Source organism: Prinia subflava, chromosome 8 (genome assembly GCF_021018805.1).
Source record: "Prinia subflava isolate CZ2003 ecotype Zambia chromosome 8, Cam_Psub_1.2, whole genome shotgun sequence".
Lineage (NCBI taxonomy): Eukaryota > Metazoa > Chordata > Aves > Passeriformes > Cisticolidae > Prinia > Prinia subflava.
Window position 1 is genome coordinate 30767559 of NC_086254.1, and position 17442 is coordinate 30785000.

Genomic DNA, 17442 nt, shown 5'->3' on the forward strand with positions numbered 1-17442 from the left:
TGGAAGGGGCTAGGCTAATTCCTCACCCACTGCCCAAACCTGACCCTGCACCTTCCCTGCTCTGACGCAGCCCCCGGGCAATGCCACCCTCCCCTTCTCTCGGCCAGAAACCTCAGCTGGGTGTTAAAAACACAAAAGGAAGCGCAGGGGCTGTGCCGGGACCCGGCTGGGAATACACAAAGCCCCTGAGGGTTCCACACGGGCTGGGAGAATGCCAGGGGAGGCTCTGGGGGTGCCCCGTGCCCGGGGCACTGCACTGGCACAGGGCGCTCACCTCTGCTGGCCTCAGGGCACGGGAAGGGCAGAGCGAACCCGGCGGGGACAGCCCGGCAGGGTCAGCCCGGCAGCAGCCGGGGCAGAGCCTCAGGAACCGGGGCAGACCCGCAGCAGACAGGACAGACCCGCAGGAACCGGGGCAGAGCCTCAGGAACCGGGGCAGAGCCTCAGGAACCGGGGCAGACCCACAGCAGCCCGGACAGACCCGCAGCAGACAGGACAGACCCTCTGGAGCCGGGACAGACCCGCGCTCCGCCTGTGTCGGGGATGTGGAGCCGGGCCAGGGCCGTGCTGGGAGAGCTCAGTGTTTGCTGCCCGAGATGCTGGCCCCGGGGCAGATGGGCTCTGTCCTTCCTTCACCGAGCACCTCCTCCCGACCTGCCAGGTGGCTCTGCGGGGGCTGGCACCAGCACTTCTGCTGGCACCGGCAGGGCTGGGTTGTGCCACGTTCACCCAGGATGTTCAGGATGTGCTTGTGAAGGATGGTTCAGTCTTGTGGCAGCGAGGGGGATGAGACAGCACGAACCTTATCAGCCCTGGTCCTCACGGGCCACCAGGAGCCCAGGTCCCTGTGGGATGTGTGCTCCTGGCACTGGGGTGTGCCCAGCTCTGCTGCTCTTTCCTCCCCTTTGCTCGTGGCTCACAGGCAAGGTCAGACCAACGTGGGTGTGACAGCACAAGCCACTGTCAGGCCTCTGTGTCACGGTGTGTCACTCACAGCCTGAGTGATAGACAGAGATGCCAGTGAGCTGCAGGAATCCCCATTCTGCTCCTTCTGTCCTTCAAAGGTTGGACACAGGGACAGTGGAGCTGCCAGCACTCACACCAACCTCAGAGCAGTTATCTTCAGACGAGGTGTCCCACTGCCAGGATTTTCTGGGGGCTCACTTGTCAGCATGTCCCCTGATCAGGGAGGAAGGACCCTGAAAAGTGTGTCTCCCTCCTGAGAGAGATGTAGAGATAATAGCTCCCATTTTGCAGAGCATCCCAAGAGTCTTGATTTCTGCTTTTCCAGTTTTTTCCAGCTTTGAGCAAAGTGGTTCTTGCAAACTTCTCAGCCTCCATGGCTGAACCTGAGAAATTCATGTCTAGGCAGAGAGAAATTTGGTGGCTTTGATCCAGCCATCTGGACGTGGGAAAGCTTGGAAGTCCCACAAGAAAAGGGAGATTTCTTGGCAAAGATTCACAATACATCTTTATGGGAGAGTGGAGGGGAAATATAAAATGTCCATCCAACTTCTCACTTTCTCTAGGCAGAAGTCAGGAAGCCCCAAGATGTGTAGGTACAGCAAGAGATTTAAAAGTGAGGAAAAATATCATAGGCTCCTTTCAGCTTCAATGCCAGGAACTGGCAGATGTCACAGAAATCCTGCCTAGTCCTGCCCTGCTCACCTCCAAGGGCAGGACTGGCTCTGATGCAGGACAGGTCACAGGCACCCCTCAGAGCCCTCTGGTAGATGTGATCAGTCAAGATGGGAGAATATGGGCAGAGAAATAAGTATGGGAAGTGGTGTGCTCAGCATCACTGAGATCCAGATTTCATCCCCGTGTCACCTGTCAGGTGCTCACTCTGCTTCAGCACTGCTGGGGAGAGCTGAACTGCTGCTGTTTCCCAGCCTTGAAGAAATGTTAATACACCCAGAGCCTCTGTAGGCACGTCCTTCCTGCCCAAAGCCCCTGAGAGCTCCTGTGCTCCGTCTTTCCTTCTGCACCGCCTTCCTGCACTCACCAGAGCTGCTTTTAAATACCCCCAGGCTTTGAATGATCATTACCCACCTAAGCTGCACCTCCTTCTTCCATCCCCAGGCAGACCCCGGGGAGAATTTACAGACATCCCAACATCCCACGGCATGAAAAAACACTGCAAACATCGCCCTCTTCCTTCAGAGGCAGGGAGGAAAAGCAGCATCTCTTTTAGCCCCAGTCATTTAATCTGAGCCAAACAAACAAACACTGGCAGCGTTTTTCTACAGAGAAAACATTTTTCAGCTGGAGACAAGGAACCTTGCACTGGCAGGATGGTCAGAGGGTGTTTGCTGGTGCCCCAGTGGAGTTCTGGGCATGTGAGCAGTGGGGCCACCCCAAGAAGAGGAGCAGTGGGAACAAGACTTCCCTGTGCAGCCACGAAAAACCTGCCTGTGAACCAGTGCCAGGTGCTCAGTTTCTATCTTAATTTTGGTCTTGGAAAAAAAGAGAATGGAGTGAATACACAGGGGCTGCAGTCAAGCTGTGGCACACCCCCGTCCATGCAAGAAAATTACACGGTGAGGCTGCCAGGGTGTCCTGATTTCACTTCCCTGGGTCTGGGCTTTCAAGGCTGGGATCCACTAGTCCCGGTCCAGCAGCTGATCCAGCCTTTAGCTGGAGCCACAGCACTCCAGCCATTACACAGATAGCACTTACTGTGTCAGATGATGAGGAAAGACGTGATCTCAGCTCACCCCAGATGATGAATTTTGTGCAGGCTGCTGAGATGGGAATTTCCCAGCAGGACTCCTGGGTGTGAGCGATGGGTTTCCCACCACTGAGCCTGGAAAACAATCATGCAGAAAGCTGGCAGCAGCACAGTAAAAACCCCACCAGCACCATGTTTCCAGAGCTGCTGGTTCTGGCATGTGTCTGTGGGCACAACTGGATGTGGGCTGCACCTGCATGGGTGAGCTGTGGGTGTGCAGTGGGGATGGGGTGGTGGGCACAGCCCTGCTGTGGGGCAGGGGGTCTCAGGACCAGCCTGGATGCAGCTGGTGAGGAGGTCACAGCTGATGTTCAGCTCCAAGGTTTGGGTGTGTTTTGGTCTCAGCTGACTCGGGGTGTGATGGGTCCCTCTTCCCACTGAGCTGAGAGTTTCTTCTCACCTTGGCAGTGTGCAGTGAGATCGTCACACACCCACAGCGCAGGGCTAAACAACCATTTGTTAGCAAGCAGCAAATTAACTATCTTCCAAATTGTGCTGAGAGGAGCTTCCGTGTTATTTAAGTGAATTTCTAAACTTAGCCCAGTTAAAGGTAAAAAATACCTTTGCGAGCAACTACTGTCCACAGAGCTTGACTTCAGAGATGTTTATTTCTGGAGCTAGTGGAAAAATTTCTCACCCTTCAAAGGTTCCAAATATATCTTGGTGCTGTCTGGAGCCATTGGCCATCAGAGTTTCCTTGCAGGCAGTCTCAGGCTGATTGTGGGGCCACAGCTCTGACAGTGCCACAGGTGTTGTGGGGAGAGGTGGGGGGCTGACACCCACCTCTTCACCAAGGGGTTCATGGAGGATCATTGAGGGACATCTTAGTTAACACCCCCAAAAAGGTGGTTTTTACTTCAGGACTCACAAGCGTTAGTCCTGGCCAGCTGCACCACTGAAAGGAGCTAATTGCAGTGCCCAGGTCACTTTTGGAGAGGGGTCAGGAGCCAGACTGAGGGCAAGGCTGCTCTTGCTGCCCTGCTGAGCCCAGCCTGGGTGGTCAGACCCACACGTGCAGGCTCCTGCCCACTCTCTGGACTGCTGGCTCTCTACACCATCACTATACAGAAAATGGGAAAGGTTTTTTTCACCTTAGCAAATACACAATCAGAAACTGTGGGTTATGAGAGGACATTGCACCTGAAGCAGAGGGATGTGCTGGGATGTATGAAAGGCTCCAGGAGAGCTCCTGTCCCTGCTGAGGGTCACCTCTTCAATGTGAGATTTGACAGTAGCTCTTCCTCCAAGGTTCAGCTTAGCTCAGGAAGGAATTCAGCATTTACAAGGAACTGCTCCTAAATAGGAGGAAGGACATACAGGAGTTCAGCTTGGGTTTACTCAAGTCACAAGACACGGAGAACAAATCTTCCAACCTCCAAGTCACATGGAAGATCTCCCTCCATGATGTGTTAGGAGGAATCAAGCTCTGGATATGCTGGACCTCTACAGGGCTCCAGAAATGCAAAAATTCATCAAAAGCCCCAGTTTCCTTCCCTTGCCAGGGTGGGCACCAAGGTAACTGGAGCTCTGGTTGATGTTTTGGGGTAGGACTGTGGGAAAGGAACATCTTTCAGCAAAGATGGGAAATGAGCCTTTCTGTCAGTTGATAGGAGGGGAATATTTTACTCGAGCAACAGAGTTTGTGCATTGCCTGGGGAAAGGTTTGTTCAGACAGTACCTTGGTTTCATTTTATTTTACCCCGGTAAAGAGAAGGCTCCTGCTATGGAAATCCACATCAACCTGCTCCAGGCATTGGGACACTCAGGGACCCCAGCAGGTCCTGACGTCAGCAAAGGGCAAAGCCCTGCTCAGTCCTGTGTGGGCTCATGTCACCGTCTGCCACCTTGGAATGTGGGTGATGCCCAAAGCCCACAGATGGGAGAAATAAACATGACAGAGAAATCCTGCAAGTCCCATTATGTCTTATTCTGGAGCGAGCTGCTGTCTGTTGGTCATAAAAGCATCAGAGGGTGTCTCTGCCAAGCGAGTGGTTGAAACCAGTGATTTATCTTTTTTGTTCCCCCGATGCTCATTAAAATGGGAATTTGCCTGCTGCTGCTGTATCCAGCTGAATGCATGTGCTTCTTGGCTCCCAGCAAGGTCCTCGCTGCAGATACCGTGTGCTTTGGCAGCCCAGCCAGTCTGGGCTGCAGGATATTACGCCTGGCAGGGACACAAACCCCTTCCAGTTCCTGGAATTTGGATTGTCTCGCGGAGTGCTGATTAAGCAGTGCTTTCAATCTGCACCCAAGACAAAACCCTCGCCTTGCCTCTGCTCAGCTGCTGCGTGGCAGAGGGAGCTGCGGTGGGTTCACTCTCCCCGAGCCCCCAGGGAGACAAAAACTCAAAAAAAAAAAATCACGAATTAAAAGCTTTGAAGTTCATGGTGTTGGATGAGCATTTGCTGCTCAGGGTTCTGTCTTTGTGAAATAATAGATCATTAAAAACCACCCTCTCCACAACACAGCCCCAGTGTCCTTACCTCAGTGTGCACTTGGCAGCAGCTGCACCTCCCAGTCTGCCCAGTTAAGATCACTGCTGCATGTCCCCATCTGCCTTTTTAATCTGCTGGGAATGAAACTGCCTTTACCAGCCTCGCTAATGAGAGATTTAATATTTGGGGTTGAGTGGAGGGAGGCAGCACCAGTGCCTGCCCGCCCAGTGCAGCACGAAGCGCTGCTGCTGCTGGCCCCTGGAGCTGACACGCGGGTCTCCACAGATGAACATGAAACAGAGGTGTCTGCAGGACTGGCAAACTGGGGATGGCACTTGGCCCAGCACCTGCAGAGAGGTGGCTGGTGTTTTGGGGTGATCTGGTGCTGGAAGATGAAGCTGAGCTGGTTAGACCCCTACAACAGGCAGCCTGGAAAGTCAGAGGGCTATGGGAGCCACCCTGACACCCTGGCACTCCCAGTGCCATCCACAGCACAGCCCCCCACAGGACACCTAGCCCTGCTGGTTCACGGGGTGCTGCTGCTCTCTGCACTGAGGGATCCCCTCCTGCAGTGCTGCAGTGGGGCCAGAGATGCCTCAGCTGCATTTTCCCTGTGTCCTCACTGGCACAACCATCATCCCACTCTCTGGATGGGGAGTGGATGGAAATACCCCTCTGGCACACGTCTCAGCAGCTCCCCACAGCATCTCAAGCTGCTTCACAACAGAGATGATGCCAGGAAAAAATATACCAAGGGGTCTCTTGTTGGAGGCTCCCAGCAGGGTGAGGCTGTATTGGTACAGCACATCAGCTCAGCACCTGGGTGTTATTCCTGCTCCATGCTCAGGTCTGCGCCTCCCTGAGCTCCTGGCCAGCTTCTGCTGCACAGCAGGTCTCTGGGGCAGTGGGGTGCAGCCAGGCAGGCTCTGGGACACACTGTCAGTCCCTGCACAGGCAGGAGTCATGGGTCTGGCATCCTCAGTTCTTGTCCCAGTCAGAGCTGTGGGGATGAGAAGCAGTGACCTGCTGCTGCTGTGGGATGGCCTTCTCCTCCCTGCACTCCATCTCTGCGCCCCTTTCCAGCTCAGGAGTGGGAGTTTGGCCTTGGTGCCCTTCATGCAACTGAAGAGCCAAATCCTGGCCCCAAACCCACCTGTGGTGAACCCAGACCTCGTGAGGCACAGGGGGACCAGCACTTTGCTTACCTGGGGCACTGTAGCATGGGGGGATGACAGCAGCGAGCCCTGCTGCAGGTCACACATGGCCACTCATGCTGGCTCTGAGCACAGTAGCAGGGAGATGTGACCGGCATTGCAAGCAGCCCCTCTAGCTGGCCAGGTGTCTCTGTGACCTGCAATAACTCAGTTGTCCCCTGGCAACGTCACTGTGTGGGATGTTATAGTGTTATAGGGAAACACACCTAATGCAGCAGGATATGGCTTTCAGATGCTACAGCCATTTCCCCTCCCTGGGGACAGACACATGGACACAGTGGGAGCACAGCCCACTGCTTTCCCCTGAGATAACCCTGGTTGGGCACTGCCGGCTCAGGTCAGTGCTGGGGCCACGGGCAGAGTCCCTGTGGGCTGTGACAAGCCCCTGTCCTTGCGTTACACACAGTGGCAGTGCCCAGCCCAGCAAGTAACGGGGAGAACTGCTGGCCCAGGGACGTGTGTGGCCACCAGGTCCCCTCCCAGCCACCCCCATAAAGGGACATCTCTGCCATCTGCTAAGCCTGCACCAAAGTGGGGTGACCCTGGGGTTCCTGGCGAGTCCCAGCCCTGCTGCTTCCTTAACGGGGCAAACCCCCTCTGCATCCCTCACCGACCTGGATTCATTTCTCTGCCCACTGCTTCCAGCAAGATCCCAGCTAGGGAACGAACAGGAAAGGGATGACTTGGGGAATCTCTCCCTGTGAGTACCTGAACAGATCCCCAGCCCGCAGCGAGGAGCAGCCCCTCTGCCCTCCGGGGGACCCAGCCGTGCCCTGCCCGCTCCCCCCGGCGCCGTGCGGGGCTCCGTGTGCCTGCGTGAGCCCGTGTGCGCGGAGGCATTCACCAGCCTATAAATCTCCTGGCAGGGCTCTCTCCAAACTTCAGGAGGTTCCCCGGGGGAAGAGTTAAGATGCAGCCTGTGCGTCAGCGGCCGCAGCGGGCTGCCCGCCGGGGCTGAGCCCAGCCTCGCATCTGCCCCGGCAGGTTCTTCCCGCAGGTCAATCCCGCCGCCGCTCCGCGCTCACGGTACGTAGTGCTGGAACATCCTCCCGCTGCTCCGGGAAGGGCTGGCAGGGATGCTAGGAGGTGCATCGGCTGACGGATGAGGGGATATTTCAGCGTTTTCCCTTTTTTTATTTCCTTTTTAAATAAAACGCTCTGCTTTTGCAGTGGTGTTTTGTTGTTTTTTTGTTTTTTTTCTTTTCCCGAGATAAAAGATTTGTTAAGATTTCTTGACAATGCTTTTTAAGTCTTGCCGTGTGTTTCTTTATCTGTGTGAGATTTCTGATTGTGCTGGGGATTTATTCAACAAACCAAACTCCTGGGAAGTTATAGGGAGGGCAGCTGCAGTGACTCTCAGCATACTCCTAACTATCCCCTGTGCCACAGGTACGTGCCACAAGTGAAAAAATGGGGGAGACTTTCTACTGATTTTATCTTTTTTAAAAAAAGAAACAAGAAAACCAATCCCCCTGCCATGTCCCTGACAGTCCTGGGGAATTTGCTCTGATAAATAAGGTTATTAAAGAGATTAATTTTAAATATTACTATTTTTAATAGGGAAAAAGTACTATTATTAATAGGTGGAAAAATTATTTCCCCCTTATTTTGGGAAGTGGTGCTTGGATGGTGTCTGCGATCCTGAGTGGCGCCTGTGTTGTTTCCTCTCCTAGATCAGCCCACCCGCAGCAGGGACCAGCAATCCCCCTTTATCCTCGCTTCACTCCGCGCCAGGAGCACAAACCTGCCGGGGGGGTGGCATGGCCGTGCTGCACCTGCACCTGTACCTGGCGGCGCTGGGCTGCTGGGTGTCCCCGCTGTCCGGCTCCCTGCTGCCACCCAACGCCACCGCGCTGCTGTCGCCGGGCGCGGGCGCGGCCGCGGGCCCGCGCTGGGGCGGGGGCGTCCCGCGGGGCCGGCGGAGGCGCCACCTGTCCGCCCACGACATGAGCCTCATCCTGGACTACCACAACCAAGTGCGGGCGCAGGTGTCCCCCCCCGCTGCCAACATGGAATACATGGTGAGTTGGGCTGTGCCGGGGGAGTCTGGAGTCCGCGGCTCTGCTGGGATCAACGCTGATGTGGAAGCCCCAGCCTAGCAGGGATGTCAGGGTGCTGGCTGGAATCCTGGTTGAACACGTGCCCTGGGGGGTTTTTTGTGTCCCAGGGGCTGAGCAGATCCATGCAGCCTCTGTGCAGGAGGGATGGAGTCCCAGCACAGAGACATTTCCCCATGAGGGCAGATTTAGGATCTGTGGGCCCGTGTCTGGGACATCTGGGAGGTGGCTACAAGCATGAAAAGCTCAGGTCCCAGTCCAAGCCCAGGTAGGAGCCTCTCCTCTGATTGCATCTGTGAGGGATGATCCCATCACAATCTCCAGGGTCCCTTTTGAGTGTTCCAAGTGGTGCCAGCTCCCAGGAGGAGAAATGTGCAGGAGTGAATCAAGGAGGGGATGCACAGCCTTCACAGGTTGAGCAACTCAAGAGCATCATGACGGGCAGAGCTTTCCCCAGGTTCTGTCCACCCTGCTTGGAGCTCCTAACCCAGCCCTAAAGGTCCTCCAAGAGGAACTATTTCCAGCCTACACAGGGTGGGACCCTCAGGGCAGGAGGTGCCATGTGCTGCTCTGCTCCCAGGAAGGGACCAGAGCTCTGAGGGTGCAGCTGGGTGGTCCCTGGATGTGGTTTGGGAGAAGCACACAGCAGCCCAGCTTGCTGGGTACCAGGGCAGGTCAGACATGCCTGGGAGCATCCTGCACTGCCTCTTGCTTGGCCTAAATTCCTGCCTTCCAAAATAACTCACACAGGCATCTCCCCAAAGCCATTCAGGATGGGTGAGGAAGCTTTAAATAATGCATGAAGGAACCAGCTGTGCTCACCGGTCAGGCTGTGGCCAGGGCTGCACTGAGGGCTGGGACAGCTGTGAGCTGCAGCAGCAGCACAGAGCTGCAGGGTTTTACCCCTGAGCTCATTTCTGCAGGGAATCCCACACACAGGGCGTGCAGTGCTGCAGGGCATCCCTGCTCTGCTGTGCTGTGTGTCCAGGAGCTGTGGGGGCAGCTGGGGGGTCCACTGCTCCTGGACATGCTGCTGTGCTTCCTTCCCCTGGGCATTCTCTAGCCTGATGCATGAAGCATAGTTTTTGGACACTCATGGGTGCTCAGAAAGCCCCCTAGCACAAGGGAGCAGGTTTCTCCTCTTCCCTCCTCTGGGAAGCCAAAGCTCCTGCCTGCCCTTTTCCTTCCGTGCAGGTGTGGGATGAGCGGCTGGCCAGGGCAGCGGAGGCGTGGGCTGCGCGCTGCCTGTGGGACCACGGCCCCCCCGAGCTGATGAAGTACGTGGGACAGAACCTCTCCATCCAGTCGGGCAGGTGAGTGCCCTGCAGGCAGGGTGAGCTCCTGGGAAACCCCCACGCCCCACAGTGCTGCAGAGGAGCAGCCCCTCAGTCAAGGAGCAGAGGGGCTTTGAGCTGGCATTGCACAGGAGGGAGATAGAGCTGGAGGCACATCAAGGACCCTGGGGTGCAGGAGGATGGCCCAGCTCTTGCAGATGGGTAAATACAGGAAAGCAGAGGTGCCTGCTGCTCATTTGGGAAGTATGCCATTACTCCCCTCTCTGCCAGGCACCTGGACCAGGATGATATGGGTCCTGGATCCCCTCCACATGTCTGAGCCCTCAGGTGTCTCTGGTCTTGGCACAAGGATGTCATTACCCCCTTTTGCCCAGGAATGCTTGTTCCCAATGCGCCTTGGCTCCAAACCATTTCTCTCCTCCACTTCCTCAGTGTGCAGCTTTCCCTTCCCTTCCTTCACCCATGACCTGTGATGTGGAGGAGCTCCACCTCACCCCAGCCCCGTTGCAGGTACCGCTCCATCATGGACATGGTGAAATCCTGGCACCAGGAGAAGCAGCACTACTCCTTCCCCCACCCCCGCGAGTGCAACCCCCGCTGCCCCTCCAAATGCAGCGGCTCCGTCTGCAGCCACTACACGCAGGTGAGCCCTGCAGCCCCCGGGATCCAGGTGCAAAGGGGGGCCTTGTGCAGCTCACAGCTCTTCTCCCAGCAGCAGCTGGGATCCAGGATCAAACCCTGGCAGCTGCCAGCTTCAGATCAGGCAGCGGTCCTGGCAGCTGGCAGTGTGTCTGCTGGAGGGATGCTGGTGCTCCCACCCAAAAGCTTTTCCAGCCTCTGGGCTGTTGCAGGAAGGTCTCAGGGGCTCACAACCCACTGGTGGAGCAGCTGTGATCTTCTGACCATTTGACACGGAGATTTCCATTTTTAAAAAGATTTTTCCTCTCCTTTGGCCTTTCTCTCCTCACTGCACCTCTGGCAACTTAAAGGTGGTGAAGAAAAAAAATAAGCTGCTTTGTACTTTTGCCAAGTATGAATCCCCTTCTCTGTGATGGAACAGCTCATAGCACCCAGCTGTTTCTGGCTGCCTGGGAATGCAGCCCCTTCATCTCCTGGCACATCCCCACACAGCCTGGCCAGCACAAGGTGGGAAACTCCTCTGTTTCTCTGCCTGGCAGCAGAGCTGTGCCAACTCCTAATTCCCTTTTCTTTATGGGTCCAACCTTTACCTGAGCATCTGCATCCCCACGTGGCTCATCCATGGGAATACTGAGGGATGCTCTCAGTTTCAAAAGGGTAATCTACACTTTCTATGGAAGAGATTTGACCTGGAGAGGCTTTAGGAGGAGCACACAGGGAGGTCTTTGCTTGACCTCCCTGTGTGCAGGGTAAGCTGCTGGCCATGATTCAGTGGGTGGTTTAGGAGCTAATTTGGGTAAATTGGAGCAGTGACCCAGACTCTGCTGTGCATGGATGTGAGCTTGGCAAGGCAATCTCATGCAGGGCAGTGCAGGTTGCAGGTAGGAGACGGAGAGCAAAAAGCCACCCTCTGGTAACAAAGCATTGCCTGTGATGAGACAGCATCCAGCCAAAGAGACTGGGGCAGCTGGGATGCAATGCCCTGGCGGGACAGAGCCCTGTGACATCTTGGGGCTATGAGGATGTCTGGGTGGATGGACACCAACAGTGTCTGTTCTCTGTCCTGGTACAGATGGTGTGGGCAACCTCGAGCCGCCTGGGCTGTGCCCTGGGCACCTGTGCCAACGTGCGGGTGTGGGGCAGCACGTGGCGTCACGCCATCCTCCTCGTCTGCAACTACGCCATCAAGTAAGTGATGGGAGAGCCCCCCTGCAATCCCCTCCCCACAGCGATGTCAGCAGTGGGCTGATGATGCTCAGAGGTGACGCCCTCCTCTCTTTTTTAGGGGCAACTGGCTGGGAGAAGCGCCCTACAAGGTGGGGCGGCCGTGCTCAGCCTGCCCGCCCACCTACGGCGGGGGCTGCTCCAACAACATGTGCTTCACCGGAGTCAAATCCAACCAAGTCAGCTGGTTCTAGGGCTGCAGCCCCAGGAGGAGCCCTGGGAATGGAGATGGGGTGAACAAGAATTATTTATAACAGTGACCCCCCCCCCCGACAGCCTGGTTCTCCAACCTGCTTCATCCCTAATGCCACGTAGGAAAACGCTTTTCTAACACACCTCTCCAGCAGTGTTGTCTGGCTGCTTCCCACTTTGGGGGAACTTCGGACAGTTCAGGTCCCTATTTTCTGAAATAGGGATGGTTTAGGGGTGCATGGAGGGAGTGGGGCTGGCTGGCATGGTCCCTGCTCTGCAGACTCAGGGCTTTCCCCACTGCCCCCCCGGTGCTAAGGCAGAGGCTGGTGTAAGGGAATGCCAAGGTGTTCCCCTCGTGGTGAGCAGCTGGATAAGTGGGGAGCCCCGAGCATGCTCCTGCTTCAAAGCAGCCCCTCTGACTGTGGGGTCCCCAGCTCTGAGCCCCCCAATAAAGCAGCCTGGAGACCCCCATGCTGTTGGTTCTCCCTCACTCGCAGCCTGAAGCCTCGGGGTAACACGGAGCCAGCACCTTTGCTCTGGTTTTGGGGTAAGCAGCAAAGAGGGGGGCAGAAGCCCTAGGTGGGGCCACGGGCTATGGGCACGGGAGATGCCTGGGCGCTTTGCTCCATCGTGTGGGAGAAGCCAGCACTGCTGGGACACGGGGTGATGACGCTGAAGGGCCACAACTCCCTGTCCCGCCCAGGCTGAGCCACACAACACCACTGCTCCACCTCGCCCCCAGTGCCGCTAGACACCCCATTATCCACATCCCCTCCCTCTCTGGAACCTCTCAGCACTCAGCAAACTCATTACAAGTTTTGAATTACAAGTCTTTGGATTTCAGCATCCAGCTGTGGGTTCCTGTGCTGCAGCCCTCTGTATCGAGCAGCACTTTCCCCATGCATACTCCCTTGGGATGTGCTTTTCTATTCAGATGAGCAGATATCCTTCATTTTGCCCCCTTGGGGCTGCAGGGTTTCACTAGCTGAGGTGTTGGAGGGATCCTGACACTGGCAAGGATTCCTCTGTGACTCCTCCAGCCTGGCCTCTTCCTGAGGTGTACAGGAGATATTGAAGGCTCTGTGCTGAAGGACAATCATTTTTTTGGCTTCAGCTCTGGATTCCCCATGTACTTGGTGTCCTCTCAGCAGCACTTCTTGCACATGGCCCTGCTGGCCTCAGCACAGCCCCCAGCAGCCCAGACTGCTCCTGTCATGGAGCACCCAGTGGCACGGGGACTGAGGGGCTGCCACAGCCTCATGGGGAGGTTGGGGAGCCCATCTGCCCACCGTGAGGTCAGGCAGCAGTCCCAGAGGCAGCACAGATGACCATAAGTGGCTGTGGCATCTCATGAGTACCCCTGATTTGGGGAGCAGAGAGAGACAGAGAGGAGCTGCAAGCGCCCTGTGCCCAGTCCTGTGTCAGGGTACCACCCTGCATCCCACCACAGCATCCCTGCAGCTCCCCATCCCCAAGGCAACCTCTCTGGTCTGGCACCAGGCGGACAAGCCCCGACTCACGGCCTGGGCATTTTGCCCCTAGTGCCTCAGCCAGGCTCAGCTCTGCCCTTGCCAGTCCCTACACTTGTCCCACGGCCCCCGGCCCCCCATGCTGTGTTTGCCCTTCGCTGTATCCGGGCTCAGACCTGGATTTCCCATCCTGGGCGGGCGATGGCACCAAACGCGGCAGCACCAGGGGCACTGCAGAGTCGGAGGCGGCCGCCCCGACTCCCCGTGGCCAGGGGTGAACCCCGGCCCGGCGGCTGCCCCGGCCTTGACACCGTCTGGAAGCGGGAGCCCCAAAAGAGTCCAGTAAAAGCCGTGTTTGAGTTTCTAGCTTGGCAGCAGTTACTATAGCTACAGCAACGGCACCTTGCAGATTGGTTTCCATAAGAGCTTGGTTACTATTTAACATCTCCACCCACATTAGCCCTGATTAAGCGAATCAATAAGATAACAGGAGAGGCAGGTTTCCTCGCCCTGCCTCTCCGCGCTCCCTCCTGCCTTCACCCGGTTCCTTAGCGAGAGACATTTTTTTATTTATTTATTTAGATTTCTTTTTTTTTAATCCCTCTGCTTCCTCTGGTTTTGGCCCCAAGCCCCCATAGCGGTAGCCGGCGAGACATGGTCAATGTAAGCACGCAGCTAAGCGCTGAGATGGAGGCTCCGTACGGTGAGTACAGCGTCCCACCGCCCGCGCTGCCCGCCCGGCCCCAGCCCCACGGCCCGGCCCCGCCGCGCTCCCCCGCCTCAGGCACCCGCCAAAGCTGGAGATGGAGGCAGCAGAAAGGCCCTGGTTTGCTTTTGGTGTGATGTGACTCCTGTAATGTGTGTTTTCTCTCGTTCCCTCCGCTTGACCCAAAGAGGAAGGCACGTGGCCGAGGCAGCGGAGCGGCCCCACGTGCTGGCAGAGGGGCTGCTGCTGCTGCCGGGCGAGCAGCACGAGTGGCAGCAGCGTAGAGGAGGTGAAGCCCTGCCCTAGGACACACAGCCAGCCCCGGTGTGGGGCTGCAGATGGCCCGTGGCGTGCCCGGGCTGCGAGTGGGCACAGCGGGCGCCGTGCTCCTGCCGAGGGCCGGTGATATGGCTGGGCAGGTTTCCCAGCAGGGAGAGCAGTGCCTGGACAAGCAGCAGCCTCCAGCCTCCGCGGGGCACAGCATCAGGTGGCACAGTGCTGCCTGGGCACCCGGCCACAGCGAGATGTCTGCCAGGCCTGTGTCCGTGCTCCTTGCATGGCACAGTGGGCACCAGCCCGGAGCAGCCCCGTGTTGTGCTGTGTCAGATGCCAGCTGCCAACCAATGCACGTGGGCCCTGGGGGACAGGTGCCCCTGCCGGGGCTGACATCAGCCCGGTTATCCTCAGGATGTGCCTGTGTTGCAGCATCCCCACACAGCTGGTTTAGGCCTGTGTGTTCTGGGAACTTGGATCTCTGGGCATGGCTGGGGTGTGGAGTCAGGACCCAGCAGCTGAGGTCTCACAGTTACCAGGTTCTCCATCACATCCTCATGGCTCTCCAGCACTTCCTTGTGGCTCTCCATCAGTTCCTCATGGCTCTCCATCACTCTCAAGGGCTCTCCATTGCTTCCCCTGGCTTTCCATCACAGTCCAAGGGGCTCTCCATCATACTACCTTGCCTTTCCTCACTCTATTTTTCATGTCCTGCTCATTCTCTTTTACAAGCGTGCAGCCCCTGCCCAACACACCTTCCAGGTACTATGTGTGCAACCCCAGGTTCCAGGAGGGTTTGTGGGACTCCCAGGCCACTTGCACGTTGCTCATGGCCTCTCTTTGGATGGTTGCTTCCCTTGACCCAGGCCTGCAGCGTCCCACGGGTGTCACCTCCAGCCCTAACCCACCTCTGCTGTGGCAGTCATGCTGCCTTGTGCCTCCCTGCCCCAGCCCCCAGCACTTTGGTACCCTGCAGATCACTTTATTTCAGGTCACATCACCCCATGGTGAGCCATGGCCACACACAGGGCATATCAGCATTTCAGTGGGTCCATGGCCCATGGCAATGGAAATGTGTAGGAATTGTATAGGATCTGCTGTAGTGTCACTGGGCTGCGCTGAGCTGGGGCAGGCAGTTGTGATCAAGCAGTTATGGAATGCTGAGTTTTAGCCTGCTTTTATCAGGTTGCTCATTTGTGCATCCCCAGCCTGCAGGAGCCAGGTCTCTGGAGGAGCTCTGTTCCCTCCTGCCTCTGAGCTGCAGTAGCCAGCAGCAAAAAAATGCCCAGAAAACTGTCCTGGTTTGTCTGTTTAGTGCAGGTTGTATCTTTGTGTCCAGCTGGTGCTGCTTGGACAAAGTGCAAGAAGCCACGTGGTGAAGGACACACGTGAGCTGGTGAAATGAAGGATTGATACCTCTGAGATGTGCAGAGGGTCCGATCCTGGAGTGAGAACTGGCCCAGGAGGAGCCAGTGCTGAGCATCCTCCAGGCTGAAGCCCCTGCTGCTGGTGGGAGATGGCTCCTGACCCACCCAGCTCACAGGGACTGACTTGCACCTCATTTTCAGGAGAAGGGGATGTTCAAGGGATGCTCCCATCAGCCTGGGAGACCTGCTGGTGCAGGGTGGCTGTCCCCACACCCAGGGTGCCAGCATCCAGCTTTGCCCCAGGGTGCACAGCCAACCTCATTTGTGCAGTGAGCAACCAGCTTTGCCTGACACATGCAACACGAGGAGCTGAGCAAGCCCTTTGATCATTTAGGATGGAGTTATTCTGTCCACTTGCAGCTGGCTCTAATGTGAGCAGCCCCTTGCCAGCCCTGGCACATCAGTGACCTTAAACACAGGCAGCTAAACCTTTCTGACAGTAATTTTCTCTTGAATTTGGTAAAAATCTTTTTTTATTAATTATGATTTTTGAAGTTGTTTTTGTTTTAATTTTTCAGTCTGAGAGTCAGTAAGTGATCCATGTGCTGAGGTTGGGCAAGTGCAGGCAGGGCCAGGTGCTGTAGGGTGGATAGGGAGGAATCACTGCCCATCCCACCTGCTCCCATGGCCCAACAAAAGCAGCCTCTGGCCAGCACCCACTGCAAGCCTGGGGCCAGGCAAGGGGGAGAGAGAAATAATGAGAATAAAAAAGCGAAATGGGCCTCCCAGACTAAAGTGAGAGGAAACTCAGAGTGTTGGCAGAAGGAGGAGAGTCCTCATAAAGGAAATGGGTGAAGAAGTTATCCAAATAGAGGTGAGGAAGGGTTGGTGGGGTGGGGGACTGGGCAGTGCCTGGCCTCCCCCAAAGCTCTGCAGGGTTGGGCTGGGGCTGGGCAGCAGAGTGGGCAGAGCAGCTGGGATGCACCATCCTGCAGATGGCAAAGTGGTGGCCAAAGCCTTCCCAGGCTCACTGGGAAGTTTATTCCCTTGCAAAGCGGTGTGGGATCTCACACAGCAGTGGTGGTGCTGAGCCCCAGCCATGCCCATAGTGATGCCCATGCAGCCAGCAGCCCCCTGCCCTCAGCAGGACAGGCCATGGAGCTGCCATGCCTGATGGAGGCACACCAGGGTCCTCCAGAGGAGCCTTCAGCCTTGGAGAGGGTCACAGAGCTATTTCCAGTTTCTTTTGATGGATGAAAAGATTTTTCTGATTTTCCCTTCTCCCTATCCATCTGAGGAGCTTCAGGATTTCAGAATCCATCTGAAGCCAGGGATATATTCTAATGGGGAAGCTTGGCACTGGCATTGAGCCTCGGGACAGCGAGCAGGTCTGGCCCTCTCTTGGCAGTGGTGCCATAGTAAGATCATCCCCCCACTGCAGTTACTGCACCCCTCCCCATCCATCCCTGTCCCAGACTGTCACCAGCATTTCTCTAAATGACACCTTGGGGGCACTTATTTCCCTCCCATCAGACCTGTGCCTTGTGTAAAGGACTTGGAGGATGCCCTGTCAGTCAGTGACAAAGCTGGCCTGTCCCCAGCACCCTGGGTGGGTCCCTGGGGGAGAAGGAAGTGATGCTGCAGCTCTGGAGAGACACAGAGGCACATTCAAAATCCTCACCAGCACCTGCTGAGGACAGGCTGTGAGCTGGAAAGGGCTTCACTGGTGCTAAATCCCTGCAGAAAGCTGCAAATATGTGTGTGAGAAGGTGGAGGATGGAGAGGGGGTAAGGGGAACATCTCCTGGACACTGAGGAAGGGATGAGCCCCTTGATGCACC

General features: G+C 56.5%; 2 protein-coding genes across 2 annotated transcripts in view; both read left to right on the plus strand.

Annotated features, from left to right (window-relative positions):
- Positions 1-6741: 6741 nt before the first annotated feature.
- Positions 6742-12395, plus strand: R3HDML (R3H domain containing like). The gene is made up of 5 exons (XM_063404597.1): positions 6742-8401; positions 9632-9750; positions 10243-10375; positions 11444-11559; positions 11657-12395. Exons 1-5 carry the CDS (start codon positions 8141-8143, stop codon positions 11787-11789), a joined length of 762 nt encoding a protein of 253 aa, XP_063260667.1. The 5' UTR covers positions 6742-8140; the 3' UTR covers positions 11790-12395.
- Positions 12396-13756: 1361 nt separating this feature from the next.
- HNF4A (hepatocyte nuclear factor 4 alpha) overlaps positions 13757-17442 on the plus strand; it is a 36026-nt gene continuing 32340 nt past the window's right edge. Inside the window, exon 1 of the mRNA XM_063404595.1 lies at positions 13757-13959. Within this exon, the coding sequence (XP_063260665.1) occupies positions 13911-13959 (49 nt within the window). The 5' untranslated portion in view covers positions 13757-13910. The remainder of the gene's footprint in view (positions 13960-17442) is intronic.

What these genes read in the sequence shown, in the direction of transcription:
- R3HDML (XM_063404597.1), top strand. Translation starts at nt 8,141, where the DNA reads ATGGCCGTGCTGCACCTGCACCTGTACCTGGCGGCGCTGGGCTGCTGG. An exon ending in CTCTCCATCCAGTCGGGCAG is followed by an intron (nt 9,751 to 10,242) that starts GTGAGTGCCCTG and finishes GCCCCGTTGCAG; the next exon opens with GTACCGCTCCATCATGGACA. An exon ending in GTCTGCAACTACGCCATCAA is followed by an intron (nt 11,560 to 11,656) that starts GTAAGTGATGGG and finishes TCTCTTTTTTAG; the next exon opens with GGGCAACTGGCTGGGAGAAG.